The sequence below is a fragment of the Barbatula barbatula genome (assembly GCF_947034865.1).
Source record: "Barbatula barbatula genome assembly, chromosome: 5".
NCBI lineage: Eukaryota > Metazoa > Chordata > Actinopteri > Cypriniformes > Nemacheilidae > Barbatula > Barbatula barbatula.
Window position 1 is genome coordinate 19,935,224 of NC_136769.1, and position 20,542 is coordinate 19,955,765.

Sequence of the window (20,542 nt, forward strand, 5' to 3'; positions counted from 1 at the left end):
CGCAAATATTCTTCCACGGTAATCTACTAGTGGTCTCTGGAAAAAGCTTGATAAACCACTTAATCTGGGTAAACAGAGGATGGAACCTATGGGTTGCTTAGTTATTATAATAGACTACTTACCTGCAGACAATTGATATACCTGAAAAACTGTATTGCAATAGATCTGTTACTATATGGACTATATCATATTATGCGACTCAGCAGTGAGCTACATGTGTGTATCGATTGTATGTGACGGAGACGCATGAGGTCTTCATCCTTTCACGAGCCAGCACACCCACAGACCTCCCACAGTCTGTTCCCTGTTATCTGCCTGTTCAGAAAACAAAAAATATCACCAGTTCCAGATTGGCTGGCACTGTGCAATGTCTAGAAGCATCAGTCCACTTTAAGTGTCGATTCCATATCCATTCATTTCTACTAAAATTAAGTTTTTTTAGGGTTAATAATACGATATCAACTCTTTCCAGTAAATCTGCTCACAGATGGCCTGTAAATAATGTAAATATTCAGAGTAGTGTATTGAAAAGGTGGTTATGGTGTTATGATGGATTATCTGTTATGTGTCAAGGTACCTTTCATCAATCAAATAAACAGAGGAACAGGTCAGACGTAGGTTTACACTTGGAGCTGTTGAGGAGATGTTGTTGGTTATACGGTATATAGTTATCTCAGTAGCTATAATGCTTTTAGCTACACAAATGTGTTGTGTTTGGATTCTGTATCCCAAACATCAATTTCAAGATATAACATTTATTTAGGCGAATCCTTCACTCCAAACTGAAAAATCACATTTTACAATAGTTCTTTAGTAGCAGAAAGTTCTCAGGACAGACTACTTTTCCTAAATGCCAGGGTGGTACAGGTCATCGTGTGTTTTATTTAGTCATTTTATATTGGCCCATTTTGCTCAAAATAATAGTACGGTATTTTGTTACCGTTTTTAGGTATCGAGGATTTTAGCATCATAAATGGAGAGATAAGAGAGTATCCATAAACATCTCAATAAGGGGTCCTAATCTTTTTGACTCTAGATTCTATAGGTCCAAAATATGGCAAATGCCACATTTGGACAGACAGATGAACTGTTTTATTTAATTACTGTTTATTACTGTTTATAATAAACTGTAAAAGTCAGGATAAACCTTGTTGGAAAAAAAAGCCGCAAAATATATCCTGGTGTAGACACACGTCATCATAGTACCTATCTGAGTTCGACATGATGAATATGTACCATAGAGTTTCTAACTCATACAAATTGTTAATCTATAATTTAAACCTTTTAATTTCGCATTGAAGTATTGACACTGTTTTCAGACCTGAAATCACAATGTTGACCGTGGTTTCATTGTCAGTCCTGCACTTCTGTCGTGCTCCCCGACAGGATCCGACTCGAGACACGCTGTGAGAAATCTGTACGGAGACAAAATGTACTGACTCCAGCGCTCCACCGCACTGCTCGCTGATTGGTCTTTGAGGCGACGGATTAGTACAGCGCTGGCTTGTTCTGTACTCTGATTGGACGAATGACCCAGCGGGCTTACGCATGCCGTCGCAGTGTGTTCTCCGATTGGTTGATTAGCCCGGTGGGCTGGGCCGGCGCTATCTTCACCTACATCTACACGGAGCGGAGAGACAACACACACACACACAAGCGCACAAGCGCACACGCACACACGCACACACACACACACACACACACAGAAGTCGCTCAGTCGGATGCGAAAGCTGATGGTGTGCGACCGGTTCAAATCTCTCATTTTATGTAATAGAATAACAGAAACGCAAGACACAAATACACTTATTGCTCAGGATGTCCAGGTAATTAATCGGAATGACAGCGGGGGTCTGCGCATCTCTTGCGTCTTGAAAGGTAGGAAACATTTCATTTTTGATGGTAAGAAACACATGCATATGTTGATGATATAATGCATTTCATCGTTTGCCGTTCGTGGCATTCATCCTGCACCGATGCAAATGAGAATAACACATTTACATGCAGTTTACATGTCTTACTTTAAACGAACGTGCACTTCTAATCTTTAAATGCATTATATGTTGTTATGTGCATTATGCCGGTACATTGCATTGTGTAATGCACGCACGCATACAGCAGAATGCAATTCCTGTACGTGTTATTGACAAAGGTCTCATTGCAGCTGAGCCCATCACTATGTAATCTGCATATGAGGAGGAAATCCACTGAAGAACAATAGGCAGTCAAACGCACACACACACACACACACACACACACAAATATCTTTGTAGGTATTAGACAGAAAGAAATGAAAACTCATGTCATTAATGTAGGTTTTTCATTTATAAGTCACAGTTACGTGCTGTCAAATGTTTTTTTATTCACACAGTGGATCACTATGTATGTACCTGTTTTATTGAATGCCACACAACACTGTTGTGTATTTGACAGGATGTGTATTGAGAGCTTGAAAGCATTGTTAATGTGACTAGGGGTTAATAGCGAGCAGATATAATGTTGTATGTGATGTGGAATAATTCAAGTTAAATATGTCAGAAATATGTGTTTCAATAAAATACAAATGTTCATTGATGTTTAATTGTACGGGGGTCGAAATAAGAATGTGAGCAACTATTAAATTGTGTTAGTTCTCCATTGCATAGAACCGGCTCTCTATAGTATTGCATATACAACATTTGCATGTGCAAACTCTTAAAGTCACATAATCAAAATATAAACTTAAACTATACAACTACGAATCGCAACAATGTGATCGTATTCATTAGAAATTGAAATGATTGTGAAAATCTGATGTAACACACAGGATCAAAATAAAGCCAGTTGCTTGGATAGGACGGATTGAAGAGATTTGGTTAAGCTGTATTCAAATATAACTTAAAGAAACATGTCTTTCTTTGAAGTAACAAACACAAATGCATTGATCGCAATAGGACAAGGAAAAGGGATTAAACTATAATAAGGGTCGAATTGATCTTAACCGCTCAGACAGATTTGCCTGTGTGGTCTTGCCAGAGGGTTGAGCTGTGGACGAGGGTAGAAGCTCGTGCTGTGTGTCTCCCTGCTGATCCGCCTCCAAGTGTGCACACAAAATGCAAAGACGAGCCAAACGCGCTGGCTTTGATGTGCTTCACAGCCCTGCGAGTGTTGTTTCGAACAGAACCGACAAACAGACAAGCACTAACAGGGCATATGGGACTTTCACTCAATGCTCACTGCAGTCGCAGAACACAGTGAAGCATCCGCTTGTAAAGTGCACAGTTTTAGACTGACTAAAGTCAGAGGTAGAACAACATTTTTTGTTAATAGATAAATATTAGGGGGCTGTGGCAGAATATGCAGTTACCGAAAACAATGTCCTTAAACAGTGCTTGACCAGCTTTTTGGCGATGGGTTACCGATAACATTGTTTTCAGTAAGAAAATATGGTCAATTTCGATTGGGTAACAACAATGCATAAGAGAGTATGTTAATGATGTGCACTTCCCCTGCATCCCTGCTAGTACACATACTTGGTGCTTTGATTGATCGTAATGGGATTTGTGCTGCAAACTCATTGGACAGGTTTATAAATCTCACCTTCATACACTGATGGCCACACCGTAGCACTAATGGCCATTTCAATCTTGTTTTGTTTTTGGGGCGAGACAAATCCTCTTCATTACAGAGACTGATGGCAAAAGGTTTTGTGAAAGTACAAAAGGGCCTGGGACTATTTTCAGTTTCAGTGTCAGTGTCAATAAAATGCATCATTAGGCTAAGTGTCCTGCTGACGTATAACACCACATCTCACATTTGACATGTGTTCTGCTTTATACCAATCAAAAGTCACAGGTTTTTTACCACACACTTGTAGAGGTCATGAACAGGGTTGGGAGGGTTACTTAAAAACGTATTCCGGTACGATAAGCTCGGAAGCAAAGTTCCAGAATGAGTAAAAAGTACCGTCCTACCTGAACTAAGTTTCAGGTCAGGATATTTCCCCGAGCACATTCGCACCGGAACTATTTAGTGACGTAAGCCGGTCGACTGCAAAGTCATTCAAGCGCGTTCGCCGAACAACAACAAACAACAGAAGTTTGGCCAATCAGCGTTTGCTTATGTCACGGGTCGTTCCTATCCTGCTGGTTCAGACCCCGCCTCGAAGAAGGAGCCAAAGTGTTCCTCTAAAAAGGCTCTACGAAATATAATATAAATCGGCTGCCTTTATATAATCCCTTACATAATCAAGTGAGAGCTACAAACGTAGAGTTTTGGGCAAATACGTTGTATTCCCTCGACCTAAACACTATGGGAATGTCCCAGTTAACTATCATACAGCACATAATCATATTTTTGTCATTTTTATAGCATGAGAGACTGACAGCTTGAACACTTTTGAGAACATAACCGGTGACATACAGCACGTCAACAGAAGATTCTGTCGTGTCTCTTCTTGTCACTTTGGGTCTAGTTGTCTGGTTTGTGTATGAAACTGACAATATTTGACATCTGAATGGCCCTTTTCTGCTGCTTTGTTGTAGCTTATCATATCAGGACTTCCTAATTACCTGACACACTTCCCCTTTCATGTAAGGGGGTGTGGTGTTCACATAAGGGGTCCAAAGTGTCTGATATTCTCTCTCTCTCTCTCTCTCTCTCTCTCTCTCTCTCTCTCTCTCTCTCTCTCTCTCTGTCTGACACATGGACATTTTCAGATCTTCACAGATGGTGTGGATGGACATGAAGTAATTACATCCTCTTATTCAACACGTTCTTCTCTATTTTTACACGGCTCTTTGGCATGCTTGATTCTGATTGGCCAGTCGTGACATTTGCAGGTTCGTTATTCCCAGATAACAACCTCTGATTGTCGGAATAAAATGTAAGAGATTTTTCTATTCCGTGTATTCCACGGTAAATAAGTAGGCGTGATTAACTCGGCGCTCTGCAAGTTGGGAGTTTTGATTAAAAAACATGTGAATTAATGCACCCGTAACAACCTTGAGTCTATTTTAAAACAGCATGTGCTGAAACAGTCAAAGAAAATGATTCGGGACTCTTTTTCCAACAAGAATTTGAACTACTGGTCAATGGTTTCGGACTCCAAGGTTCAGATATAACAGTATCTCTGGCTATAAGGTTGTTGAACTCAAATGCAAAGGATGGGACTGTGTGAAGGTTTTTGTTTATGGATGATTGTTATTTATGTTGGAACTTGTTTGTACAGCTTTACCCGCATTGCCCAAAACAAATTTCCCTCATGGGGACTAATAAAATGGCTGTTATCTCGAAATAAGCCCCTTCAGTGTGATACAAGACCCTTCGCTTCGCGTCCTTACTTAATGAGCACTGGCAAGACTAAGGTGCCATCAGGACTGTGAAATACATTCAGTCATTCAGAATTCTCAGTCTGGTGTATGAGCACAGACTCCATTGAGCATTCCTTCAGCTGGCTGTAATGAAACGTAATACCCAGCAGTGTTCTTATTTGCCATTTGGGTGAATTCAATTGCATTCTGCCGCATTCATTGTTTTACCCCACACGCTCGAATTAACGATGTTTGGAGTTATATGCATGCAAAGCTATTTTTTGCCTTGCACTGTAATGTACTGTTATCGGTTTGTTTTATGAAGGTTACCAAAGCTAGGATTTCCAGTTCATCTGCTGAACCAATATGTGAAGTGCTGTTATCCAACACATACAGTGTTGTCTTCTGACACCTTGGGAGGTGGTTTTGTTGTGCAGAACAGCCTTATAGAGCTGTGTTCATTATAACGTTTGATCTGGATCTTTGCTCTCTGATCTTTTGTTCTCATTTCAGATATAGCATGCGATGTTAAACACATGAACGTTGAACACAGAATAGAATAAGATCAGTGAGATGCAGATGATATAAGAGAATGAACTTATTAAAAAATAAAACATGGAAAGTATATACATAATCTTAATACAAGAATCACACATTTGATCTGTTTTCTTCTTTCAGGTTTCTAAATCATCGCGCTTTCGTTGTGGTCTCTGGCCCCGCCTCTCTGGAATAATGAGCTCCTCCCCTCACATGTCCTCTGTTGACATCCTGGATGAGCTGCAGCTCATCACGGCCCAGAACCTGGAGAAGCTGGACATCAATAAGTACTATGAGGTCATCCGGGAGCTCGGCAAAGGCACCTACGGCAAGGTGGACCTTGTCGTACACAAGATCAGAGGTAGGTAGAGTAGAATGGAAAACCATAAGATCAGATATGACAATTTACGTTTTCACTCACCAGCAAAATTGGCTATACCACATTTTTAGGTTATCAGCCATTCTTCTGCTACTTATACTGATAAATAAATCAGTCACATATACTAGGCTATGAATGTTTATTTCAGCAGGGTAGATATTTGCAAATGCTAGGGTGACTAATAATGATGATTTATGGCCATACATAAAAATCATGAAATATGGAGGTACGAGGTTTCAGAAGGACAGCAGTGATAAGTAACCTACTAAACCGACGAGGGATTAGCGGGTGTTAATTTCAAACCTATAAGACATAATGCACATATTTCAAGAGTGAAACAGCTACTGATTCTTTCATGTGCCCCCGGTTTTGGAAATCATCATTATTAACATAAAAACAGGAAGCTTGACGTCAAATATTGCATTACTTGGTACTTAAGAAAGGCTAGGTGAAATTTGGTCCATACTCTCTGCTACAATATATATATATATTTAAAAATATATATACGTTTATTGCTTTTTTTTTTAAACAAACATAACTTTAAAAATGATAAAAAACATAATTTCAATCATCAAAATCAAAAAATAACAAAAGGAAACAGACAAACAAAAGAACAAAAAATAATAATAAAATTAAAAATATAGAGAAAACACATAAAAACCACATATCTTAAAGGCATCCTATTACAGGACATAAATTATACATATTCTTACGCAACATCCATTATCCCATTGAATACTGTATGTCTTCATTCTCATTTTCTATAAAGGATATAACGGGGTTCCAAGCATCTTCAAAATCTTTACATTGTCCTTTGAAAATATACTTTATTATCTCCATTGACATATTTAGTAAGGCAAGGCAAGGCTAGGCAAGGCAAGTTTATTTGTATAGCACATTTCATACACAATGGCAATTCAAAGTGCTTTACATAGAAGAAATTAAAAATATCCATTTGATAAAACAGTTAAGAAATAAGAAAAATAAAAGTAACCAGTTAAGAATAAAAAAATAAAATAACATAGTTTAGAAGAAATAAGAAAAATAAAAATTAACCAGTTAATAAAATAAAATAAAATATAGTTTAGATTAGATAATCAATAAAATAAAGTACAGCGCAAACAGTCGGACGGTCAGAGGCACAGTGGCACATTAATCAAATGCAAAGTTAAACAGATGTGTTTTGAGTCTGGATTTGAATGTGACTACTGTAGGAGCACATCTGATCTCTTCTGGAAGCTGGTTCCAGCTGCGGCTCGCATAATAGCTAAATGCAGACTCTCCTTGCTTGGAGAGAACCCTTGGTATTTCTAGCTGATGCGATCCTAATGACCTGAGTGTTCTTTTGGGTCTGTATTCAATGAGCATATCTGCAATGTATTGAGGTCCTAGGCCATTGAACGATTTATATACCAGTAATAAAACTTTAAAATCTATCCTATATGTAACTGGTAGCCAGTGTAAAGACCTAAGGACTGGTGTGATATGATCATATTTTCTGGTTCTGCTCAGAATCCTTGCCGCAGCGTTCTGTATGAGCTGCATCTGTCTTATGGTCTTTTTGGGAAGGCCAGTAAGGAGTCCATTACAATAATCCACCCTGCTGGTGATGAAAGCATGCACTAGTTTCTCTAAGTCTTGACTAGAAACAAAGCATCTAATTCTTGCAATATTTTTCAGATGATAGTATGCTGATTTAGTTATTGCTTTGACATGACTACTGAAGCAAAGGTCTGACTCTAGAGACACACCGAGATTCCTGACTTGATTTTTTGTTGTTTGACCTTTAGAGTGAAGGTACGCGTTCACCTTGAGAACTTCATCTTTATTTCCAAACGCAATGACTTCAGTTTTGTCTTTGTTTAACTGAAGAAAGTTTTGGCACATCCAACTATTTATTTCATCAATGCATTTGAGCAAGGAGTCAATGGGGCTGTAATCGTTAGGCGATAGGGCTAAGTATATCTGTGTGTCGTCTGCATAGCTGTGGTAAGCAATTTGGTTATTTCTCATTATTTGGCTCATTGGGAGCATGTACAGGTTGAATAGGAGAGGCGCAAGAATTGAGCCTTGGGGGACTCCGCATGTCATGGATGTCCACTCAGACTTATGGTCACCTATACTCACATAATAACCTCTTGCTTCTAGGTATGACCTGAACCATTTTAGGACTATCCCAGAAAGCCCCACCCAGTTTTCCAGCCTGTCTATAAGTATGTTGTGATCGACCGTGTCAAATGCAGCACTGAGGTCGAGTAGGACCAGCACGGATAATTTGCCTGAATCAGTACTTAAGCGAATGTCGTTTACTATCTTAATGAGTGCTGTCTCTGTGCTGTGATGTGGGCGGAACCCAGATTGAAAATTGTCAAAGTATCCGTTTGAGCTTAAGAATTTGTTCAGCTGGTTGAAGACAACTTTTTCAATGATCTTACCTATGAAGGGAAGATTTGAGATCGGTCTATAGTTGTTTAATATGGTCTTATCCAGATTGCTCTTTTTCAGGAGGGGTTTGACAACAGCAGTTTTCAGGGAGTTTGGGAAACTTCCAGAGAGAAGTGAGGCATTTACCACATCTAGGAGATCTGCTTCTAAACAGTTTAACACACTTTTGAAAAAAGATGTGGGAAGTGCGTCAAGGGCGCAGGTTGATGTTTTAAGGTGTTGAACGGTTTCTTCCAAATTTTTGCCATCAATTTCTTCAAAATCAGACATTGTAACTACTTTCTCAGGTTGTGGTGTGATCTGCCTGACCCCAGCGCTACTCAAGGATGTGCTGATCACCTTTCTAATATTATTGATTTTATCAGAGAAGAAAGAAGCAAACTCACTGCACTTGCTGTCTGAGAGCATTTCACTGGGAATCTGGCTTGGGGGGTTTGTCAGTCTGTCTACAGTAGCGAAAAGAGTCCGGGTGTTGTTTAAGTTGCTATTTATAATATTTGAGAAGAAAGTCTGCCTAGCTTTGCCTAGTTCCATATTGAAAGCATGGATGGTGTCTTTGTAGATGTTATAATGGACTACAAGTTTTGTCTTCCGCCACAAGCGCTCTGCTTTTCTGCATTGTCTTTTCATATTTTGCACCGCTGTTGAGTTTCTCCAAGGTGCTTTTTGTCTACCACTCTTCCTGATTTTCACAGGGGCAATATCATCAATTACACTTTTAACCTTCGAGTTAAAAGAATCAAGGAGAGAATCAACAGAGTCAGCAGATATGCTTGGTGTTAAGGATATGGCCTTCATAAATAGTACACTAGTGTTCTCATTTAAGCATCTCTTCTTGACAGACACAGATCTAACTTCAATGGCAGGGGAGATCAATACATCAAAGAAAATACAGAAATGATCAGATAGTGCTACATCCTTAATAACAATAGATGAAATGTTTAGACCCTTACTGATAAGTAAATCTAGAGTGTGTCCACGATTGTGTGTGGGTCCATGTACATGCTGAGTCAGGTCAAATGTTTTTAAAACAGTTTTGATTTCTTTTGCCATATTGTTTTCTGCATTATCTACGTGAATGTTAAAATCTCCGGCAATAGAGAAACAGTCAAACTCTGAGGAAATTGTTGATAACAGTTCTGTAAAGTCCTCAGCAAAGGATGAAGAGTATTTAGGAGGCCTGTAAATAGTGATTAGTAAAATGCGAGGAGCACCTTTTAACACAATACCCAGATATTCAAAAGACGTGTAATTTCCAAAGTACCATCTCTCTTAACCACCTTTGTATTCTTGGTGCCTGTAGCTTTTTCCAATGAAGTGGAAAAAGGCGTTTAGCTTGCAAAATACACAGAAATACAAATATATTCCTTAGAATAAGATTATTAAGATATAAATGTAATAAAAATAACTTTGTTTCAAAAAGGACATTAACATAAATGATTTTGTTTATTACATTGCATTGTGCACTTTCTCTGGTATAATATTTTAGCTTTATCCAGTATATCAATACAATCTGATTTCCGAGTGTTGGTGTTTTCCAGCCTAAAGTGCACCTCCCCACCCCTGTTTGGCTAGTGCATCCCCCGTTTTCAAAGAGATGCAAACACACCATCTGTCATCCAAATCTCCATTACTCTACACCTCATTTATTATTCACATGAAGTTGCGGCCGTCCTCACAGGATGGGCACTGCAGTGCACTGTGGAGGCAGTTCCAGGAATCACGGTCCCGCTTGACTCAGCAGAACCCATTTCATATGCCATCCTAACATTTACATCAGGATATCTGCTCCAGCACCTGACAGATATCGCATGTTAATTACGAGGTGTCTTTCAAAGTAAGAATGTGTTTACGAGACAGAATATAGAGTAGCCGAGGAAGAGAACAGTTTTCATTTGATTATTTGTAGTTTGGATGGTTTGATGATGTTTGTGGAAAGATCTTCGTGTCATTGAATGTGAATGTCAAAATGACAGTAAATGTCAAAACTGAATGACGGGGTGGTTTCAGACCTGTATACTGTTGGCTTTGTACTGAAATAGGCATTCAATTGTTACAATGTTGCATTTTTTCTGGTTCATATCCATATATACATGTACACTGTTTCTGAGGAGCCTTTTTTTGAAGCCTAAAGTGGGAGAAGCCAGCCGTCGCCATCTTAGTAGCGCATCACCGCACGTCACTCCCAGATAATCGAAAATGTGCAAAAAGGCACAACATGATAGGAGCTGAAATGCCTGGTTGCTGCAACCACTTGTCACTAAAGTGGCCACGCCCTCAATTATGCAGAATTTTAAACGGATGAGTTATAAAAAAGTCTCTAGCGGCCATTCCAAATTGCAGTTTAGCGACGAATTGCAGTTTAAGTCAGTTCCGTGTTGGTTTCACGAGAGAGACCGGAAGGTTGCCGCTTGTTCAAATCACTTTCACTTGGCAACCTTTCAAGATGGATAAAAATTTGTAATGTGAGTGATTTGTCAGGAATATATAGATGAGAAGTTCTGCGGCCTAGAGCTGTATAAAATTGTCATTGTCCAAAATAGGAATGGCCCCAATGCATTCAATTTGAAGTCAAAAGGGGCATGCTGTTGCACGTTTCTAAACAGAAAGTTTTAAACTATTACTTGAAGTTTTGTGTGAAATTCTGCATATTACCATCTGCAACTCACTATGGTTTGCACGACTAATGCAACCAAAGGCTATTAGTCCTTTGCAGTATTCAGTGATGTCATTAACGTTAGGTTGAGATCGACCTTTTTAGTGATAAATTGTAAATGATAAAGCTAAAATGCAGTCCCATTCTGTTTATCATCAGTTTTGCTCTGTGCAGGGCTTTTTCTCAGAGAGCAGGCTGCTTTTGTGATCTATGACTTTTGTGTTATGTAATAAAAAAGCTTGCCAATGCTTCGTACATGCTGCGAACACTACGCAGTGTTATGCAAAAGGAAAACTCTGTTTACAATATTTATTTTTATTAAGTAGTATAGATAAAGCATAGTCTATTTGATTCACTTTCTTTTACGCTATAAATGATTCATCACTTCTTATTGTAGATACACAATACAGAATGTTCACTAAATTAGTAATTCATCCAAAAATCCCAAATCAGTCATAATCCAAACCCTCGTGTTCTTCTAAATGCAACGAAAACACAAAACGGCAATAAATAATGGAACTGTTATAAACTCAAATCTTTCTTCTCTCATTTGTAGATTCCGAAACGCATGCACAGAATAGTAATACACCAAATTGCATAGCTACTAGAAAGCTCCAATACAAGATGTAATACAAACTCATAATTCAATGAGCAAAAAAGTTTTTACATTATTCATAAATGGAAAAACTTTCCTTTAGTTTATTAGTCAAGCAGAGCTGTTCCATCATTAATACGTGACCGGAACATTTTCTTGTCGTGACATTTAAACAGCAAGTTCAGATTTGACAAGCAGGCTGTTACATTCTGTCTCAGCAGCAGAATAATTTTTTTAATCTCTCCGTTCATCTCAGGCTCAAAAATGGCCCTAAAATTCCTGAGGAAAAAAACTACCAAGCTGAAGAGTTTTCTTCGGGAGTACAGCATCTCACTCTACCTGTCACCCTGTCCTTTCATCATCAACATGTTTGGCATATTCTTTGAAACGGACGAATATTACATCTTCGCTCAAGAGTACGCGCTGGCAGGTGATCTCTTCGACATCATTCCTCCCCAGGTGAGAACAAGAGCTTTCTTTCTTACTGACACCTACTCAACTAGTTTATGGTGGACACACCAAGGGCTTGGTTTTATTTGTGATAAAATCATAGTAACCACAAGTTATTTTAACCCTGAAATGTTGTAGTGAAACTATGGTATGTAAAAGCAGATGGTAATAAGTTTCGCTATAATAAAAACAATGGTCATTTTTCTAAGGGTGCTTGTGATAAATTTTTAAATGAGTTTCAAGTTTCATTTTTTTAAGTCGTATTTATTAAATTGTTTTTTAAACCATTTTAATGGTACTTGCAGAATTTATCATGTTTAATGTGACTCATACATAACCTCACCTTAAACCTAAGCATCACTGACGCCGAAGCAAATCACACTAAACATACAAATCATATAGCGCAAATTTGTACAATCTTGCTATGAAATTGTGTTGAAATACGTAACGGTACACAATAGCCACAATAAGCTGTGACCTGTATGTTCTAGCTCTGAGTGTAAGCAAGATTAAGGGATGCTTGTCTTAACGCACTAATAATACTTCGTCTTCTGACTGTAATGTTCACAGCTAAAAATGTAATTCACAGTTGTCATTTGACAATTCTTAGTGTCACATGGATATTAATGAGGACTTTATGTTCCCTGCAAACTTGTTGCTGCGTAACAGTAGGACTTCAGTTCATGGCTGATCAGGTTTTCTGCTGCGGGGGCTTTAAATGCTTCAGATTTGGCCGTCTGTGTGAATTTTGATAATGTCCATTATGTAACACCAGAGTAAGTTTGGTTTAGCGTCTCATTTCACATTCTTTCCTCTCTTTTCTGCGTGTAGGTTGGTCTGCCTGAGAGCGTGGCCAAGCGTTGTGTGCACCAGGTGGCAATTGCATTGGATTACCTGCACTGCAAAAAGCTGGTACACCGTGACATAAAGCCAGAGAACGTCCTTATCTTTGACAAAGAGTGCCGAAAGGTAAAACTGTCAGACTTTGGTATGACGCGGCGTGCTGGTTCACCGGTGAAGCGGGTCAGCGGAACCATCCCGTACACGGCGCCAGAACTGTGCGACCCCAGTCGGCAGGAGGGTCTGTGTGTGGACTACAGCACCGATGTCTGGGCCTTCGGTGTGCTTCTGTTTTGCATGCTGACCGGAAACTTCCCCTGGGAAAAGGCCATGCCGTCTGATGGCTTTTATGAGGAGTTTGTGCGCTGGCAGCAGAGGCGGAGACAGACGAGCACCGTGCCGTCACAGTGGCGACGTTTCACGGATGATGCGCTTCGCATGTTCCGCCGGCTTTTGTCCATCGAGCAGGATCGCAGATGCTCAGTCAAGGAGGTCTTTAGCTACTTTAACCACTGCTGGATGCTCGACGGAAACGGAAACATGCCTCATCCCTTCTGCAGCAACGCCAACAGCGAAACCATAATGAATGGCCGTCAGGCTGAGCTCAGCTTCTCATCCTCAGAAGAAGACGAGTTGGTGGACCGTTTAAAGCAGCAGAGCTTGTCCGCAGTCAGCGGTGTAGCTAAAGGGGGTATCGTCGTGGAGCCGGTGACAGCGCACTACTCTTCAACACCCATAAACAACCCTCCTTCCTCCACTGGCGGCTATGAGCGTATGTCCCGAGACAACAACGGCAACAGTGGTCGCATCCTAGTTACGACGGCAATTGAAATATGTGTGTAGAGGCCACTAACATCAATCTATCTTGCACATATACTTGGGATGAGTAGATGATATTAAGGACCTGTGAGGATAGAAAAGACTCAAGTCCTTTAGGAGCCAATGCATCAGAAAAATTATGTGTTCGGCACAAGTGCTCCAGGAGCATCCCAGTGGAGTTGAAACTGTTCCTTATGATGAGTGTTTCTGAGGAAATGTCTAGGACAATCGCTGAGGTCTGCAGATTGTGTCTTGGCTACTTTATTTCCACAATAAATCAGTCTTAAATGAAAGAAGAACACGTCGGATACTTTGAAGGATTAGGAAAGGAACCTCTTCTCTGAAAACATCAAGCAATATGTTGAAGGTGATTTGAAGGTTTCCTCAAAAATGATTCGACTCCAGAAGGGATTTAAAAAACTAGAGACGTTTTTACAATGTGCAACAGCTCAATTATTTGCTATAAAATAGTGTAAAACAATTTATGTAGAGATCCGTTTTGGAAGCACAGTGTACAAACTGTGTTGGTATTTTTCATGCTTGTGTATCCATGTGGTCAGTGGATATGAAATTGGAAGCTTGTGTTACTTGACAAGTGCGTTGTGTTATTTATTTCATCCCGTACCGCTGAACTTTTGTTATTTATATTGTAGCATTGCTGAGTCGTAATGAATTATCATTCGCAGAAAACTTTTGCATTGTCAAAACTCACTAAACCAAAACTGATGAATACAAGAAAACGTCACCTAATTCCAGAAGACTGTTAATATGTGTAGAATGCTAGATGCATATTATTCTCTGTTTGAGGAAATGTATATGCAGAACATTTGTGTTCTGTGTCTCTTTGCAGGTGGTTGTAGCGCTAAATAAGAGAGCGATTTCGTCATAATGGCTCCCAGAAGCACAGTTGAAAAATCATTCTATCATCGCGTGTTGAAATAAGTTGTCATATTTTGAATGTTTGCTCTTTTACATCATCACTGAGATGTACTTGTTTGCGACTGGACTAGCATTTGGCTAAAATTGTTTGACTAATCCACTCCAAATCAAGATGTATATTAGATACTCAACTCTTAAAATATAGTCCTTTCCAGATGATGCTCTTTAACAGATGTCTTGGTGACATAGTAGAGTTAGGAGATTTCTCAGGTATACCAATCCCTGTGTCATGTTGACGTAAAAATTCACCATATTTACTTTGCTAATATACATTCTTGGTCTTACTCCACACGACGCATCAGTGCACATCACTCCACATTTACAGCAAATGTTTTTCATTGTAATTATAAAATAACTAAAATGATGTGATAACCAGTTTATGATCCAGTCAACTCCAACGTTTCTTCTCTCATTGCGTTTCCTGTTTCACTGTTGAAAATGCATCACATAACGAAAGACAAATGGGTTGAGTATTTCATGTTGACTTTAATATACCGAGTTTATTGCTCAGTTGAGATATGTCAGATTTGTGGATTATTTCAAATGTCATGTTGATATCTTCCATAACTTGAGAAATTGAAAGTCTAAAGAAAGTGCTGACCGGACCGGACAGTGCATATATGGTTCCCCCAGTAAATCTGCACAATGACATTTTGTTATGAGATTTGTTCAATCTTCTACTTTTTTTTAAAGGAAGGTAGCAAACGAATTTAATTTAATTCTTGAATAGTTTGGTCCTTGTGTTATTGGGAAGCAGACAATTGCTTAAAAGATAAAGCAGATGTTATCTAAGCTACGTTTTAGAGCTGTGACAATTATTGTGTGGTAATATTGTAAAGTAGCACAAGTTTGTACAATTTGATATAATTCTCAGTGTAGTCAAAAACGTCAACATGTCAACAATGGAGTCAACAGTCGCTTTTAAATAGCTCATCTGCTGGATCTCATGTTCCAGACAAACAGTACGTAACTTACTGAAGAGACAATGACTTGTGGTTCACGTTCAGCGTTACACAAAGAGACATATTAACTCTGCAAAAATAGAGGAAGAAACAATGAAAATCTCTCTTCAAGTGGACAAAGCAAAGAAAAAATGTGTGTTGTGTTTTCCAGAAAGAAGTTGCATGAATCAATATTGCTCTGGAGAAACATTGTAGAAATAAAGTTTTGAATGCTACATGTGTTGTTTCCATTGCACTATACTTGCTGCTTTTCACATTGGATCCATATTTGTTTCTCTTATTGAGCATATTTCACAGGTTTTTCATATTAGAACAATATTGTTCAGAAGTAGGATTCTCTGTGTAAAAATGATATTTTAATGATAAGATTTGGTCCCAGTACAAAGACACTATTGATGATGAAGGAGGTGTCCCCGGTGACGAACCGTGTAATCAAATTATAATAAAAATTAAATAATTCAGAAATAATAAGATATAGGGCATCCTAAAAGCGTTATAAATTATCCCTGATCATTATGTATCATATTAAATATCATCCACGTGTACTTGTCAACTCGCAATAGGCATTTTTGATAAACAAATTCATAACTGACATACAGATAAAAACAAGAAAGCAGTCTATAATAATTTAGTCCGTCATCTCATCTCCACAATCGTGAAATTACATTTAATGAGACCAGACAATTGCCGTAAGATTGTCTTGCCTGGTCAGCAAAATGTGTCGGATAGGAAAGACATCAAATCTGTGTCTCAAGGACCATATATGAGTTAATGCAAGAATGAATGTAGGGGTGAGAGAGCTTCTGAAATCAAGTTAAAGCGAGACAACATGATATGATTCATTATCTGATGCTAATGAGAATCTAAGAAGTGATGAAGAGCCCTGGAGGACTGGGCATGTTCATGTGTGCTTGGTCTAGTTGATCATTTTCACTTTTCCACCAAATAAAAACATGCAAGTTCTTTCAATTTTAATGAGGATATCTGACCTGCTTTGATTTGCTGGACACGCTTTTAATGCAAAGCATCAGCTCTAGTAGTGCTGCCATCTGGACAGCTTAAACCGCAAGACAGAGAAAGAAAAGCAAAACGATGAATATCTAGTACATTCTGTTCAAACTCCCACCTTTTACCTTTCAGATTGCTTTAAGACATTGCATGGGGCCTTTTTGGACATCCACTCTGACTCAGTGTTCTTACACAAAGAGCGTTTATGTATCGAACGGAAGATCATGTTTATTGTTGTAAGTGGGAGGCGGTGAAATTCAGCCCGGTACAGACAGTCAAGAACAGCTTGATCTGTCTTCATTTCACGAGTTTTAATGCACAAAGACTCAAATGGACCATCGATACATCGGCCTCTTTGAAAGCTTAGAGAATCTAAATTGCAAAGCAATTTGCTGGTGGCAGAAGCTATTCATCAGACAAAGATGTAAACAATTTACTGTATGTGCGATGGCATATGGGTTTTTACAGTGATTCACACTGAACATATGGTGCAGTATGTGGATTGGTGTTCTAATCTGAATGCAATTCAAGCGTCTTTATTATTATCAGCTTCGTAGGAATGGAGAATTTTAACGCCTGTTTGGTGTTTGGGTCTGTGGGACCAGTTTTCAATGTGTTCCAAAATACCTAAGATATGCATATGTATTAGATATAAACATGCATTTTCCATCCATATAGACCATGTTAAATGCCCACTACAAAACCATACAAGGTAATATATCAAATCAATAAATAATACATTTCAGTATACTGTATAACTTTCACGCTAGAGGTGGCCAACTGGCTTGTGTCATGCGAAGCTTTATGTACTTCAGATGAGATTATTTGTCTTGTGTCATGTAAAGGATAATGTAGAGGCAGCCGGTTGTAATCGCAGAAATAAGCCCCGACAGTGTGATCATGACCAGACGCAAAGCCAAGGGTCTTGTATAACACTGAAGGGGCTTATTTTACATCAACAACCGGCTGCTTGTACATGATCACGCTTATTACACGCCACGGCTACTTGCCACAAATGTCATGAACAGGCAATTTGGTTTAATCATCTGTAAATATAATGTCATATATGTAATTAAAAGATATATATTGCATTTAAAACAGCGTTTTTTTAACGAATCAGCAAATGTCGCGATTGGCCAATCAGAATCAAGCATTCCAACGAGCCGCGTAGTAATCTTGTTTTAGAGCAACAGAGCTCTATAACATACAGTACAGTATGTTAATTGTTTATTTGTAATAAATGATTCATGACAAACAAATTGGAATGTAAATAATATAACTAAAGCAATGGTTATCAGGTTAGTAATAAGTTATATACAAAAATGTCTGTGATATTCATAAATATTATAAATAAAGAATTTGCATTCTTGGCAGAGATAGATGACTAGAAACAAACTGATTCGATGTTAAACTAAAATGAACAGATGCTCATTTTCTAGGGAAAACAGAAACGCTCAGCGACTAGTGATTTGATTGACAGTAGGAAAGACAGAGAAAATGCCAAACTGTTTTCATTGACTGTGTTATGGGCATCATCTAAAGGGAGTCGACCTCCTGTGTTGAGCAGCTGAACAGTCCCCTTGCTTCAGAGAGAGGTGTGTTTGCTGTAACTGAGCAATTCTACACGATGTAATTCAATGCTGTCAGCAGATGTTGTAGAATAAGTGGAGCTCATAATGAATGCTCAATTATTGGAGATTCCCACACGCCACCAGCCTCTATACCCCAGAGTGACCATAACACACACAATGAGGATTGTGAGGAAACTTTCTTATTAGATTGTGAAGAAATGTAACTCTTTTAGTGCTGTGTTTCAATTGTGTGTTATGATCAGGTCTTTCGTTGCGCAACTTCCTGAATGTCACGCTCTCATACACATGTCTGAGAACACGTTTATGTCTATAAACTGTTTCTATCGTTTTAATGATCATTTGGAAATGTATTATATGTGACTATGGACCACAAAACCAGCCATAAGGATTCATTTTTCGAAATTGGGATTTATACATCATCTGAAATCTGATAAATCAGCTTTCTATTATTGTATCGTTTGTAACAATATTTTGCAGAGATACAACTATTATCTCTACGGAATCTGAGGGGGCAAAAAAATAAGAAGATACACTAGCAACCACACAGCAACAAAGTAAAACATCTCAGAACAAATTAAAAGTCACATATGCTGCATTTGAAAACCCTTGAAAACACATTAGCAACTGTATAGCAACATTATGGCACCCATCCAAATCTTTCTAGGAAAAGGTTGTAACACTGTGTCTTAACCGGACAACGGTACAGTAGAACACATTAGAATCCATATTATATATTCTTTTGTCGCGTCCGGTGTAGACACGGTGTAAAACATTAAAAAGAATCTCAGCGACTGTCCTGCCAAGTGTAGCTTCAAATCACATATTTGTATATGAACTAGCAAAACAAGATCTTCTGGGTTGCAGGACAAATACAGGCAGGTGGAATTTAGAAACAGGAACAGATTTTTACACTACTTCCTTGGCAACTGCATAGCAAAATGCATACGCAACACCCTAAAAATTTGGCTCTGGCTTTCCACACATGCCTTCAAAACACACTCACATTTTCTTTACAGAACATTGTTCCTGGTTCAAGTCGCAATCGAAAACCTCAACTTTACCTGCACATCATCAGAGACATCAGACTGTCAGATTTAAAATCTTACATCATCTAATGAAGCTGAGAATGCATCATCTTGCTATTGAGAGAAAGATAATTCTAAAAATAAATTCTGGATGTTTTGGAAAGCCTTTGGGCAGCACTGCAGATTAAAATAAAGACAGAAACCAAATGAGACTGTTGAATTCCTGGGTGCAGAGATACATTTTACGTCCTGGGCAGATATAAACTGAGCACAGAGAGAGAGAGAGAGAGAGAGAGAGAGAGAGAGAGAGATGAGCTGCCGGCATCAGTCGTACATCAAGTTTTTGCAGGCGTGACGCATCCTGTATCTCGTCTCCCTTTCATCTGCTTGTGCTTAATCTTTACGATAAACCGAACAGATTAGTCTTCTAAAATAGAGCATTGATATAACTGGTGTAGAAATTGAAAATTAAAGGACTAGTTCACCCAGACATGTCATAGGTCTGATGTTGCTCCAAAGACAAAAGGACATTTATTGAATAATCTATATGCAGCTCTGTGTCATGCAGTAAATCATTTTCTTCAAAAATTCTCCTTCCGTGCTCAACTGAAAAATAACATCAATGTGAACAAAACAGAAGTGAACTAATCCCAAAGTCAATCATAACACATTATAAGCTTGACAAATTGATAAATCGATGCCGTGGAAACGAATATTCTTTACTAAGAATATTGCAAATAAAATCCCTAAGGGGTCACTATTAGGAGAAAATGATTGATATTCACAAAATTTGGATGAAACAGATTATTTAATTTGACTGAAATTTGTATCGATACCTTTGAGTACAGAATTAATTATTGTGAAACATTTGTTTATACATCACATGCCGTCTTGGTTTTTTTTTTTTGTTACAATTCATCATGGCTTTGTCATCTCTTTCTGAGGATACAGATCCTTATCCTTTCTGAGACAGCTTCATATATAATAAGGGTCAATCAATCAATCAA

General features: G+C 38.5%; 1 protein-coding gene across 1 annotated transcript; it reads left to right on the forward strand.

Moving 5' to 3' along the window:
* The first annotated feature begins 1,646 nt into the window (after positions 1-1,646).
* Positions 1,647-16,126, forward strand: unm_sa1261 (un-named sa1261). Its single transcript, XM_079456395.1, has 4 exons — positions 1,647-1,875; positions 5,967-6,186; positions 12,157-12,359; positions 13,182-16,126. Exons 2-4 carry the CDS (start codon positions 6,021-6,023, stop codon positions 14,031-14,033), a joined length of 1,221 nt encoding a protein of 406 aa, XP_079312521.1. The 5' UTR covers positions 1,647-1,875; positions 5,967-6,020; the 3' UTR covers positions 14,034-16,126.
* The last annotated feature ends 4,416 nt before the right edge of the window (positions 16,127-20,542 follow it).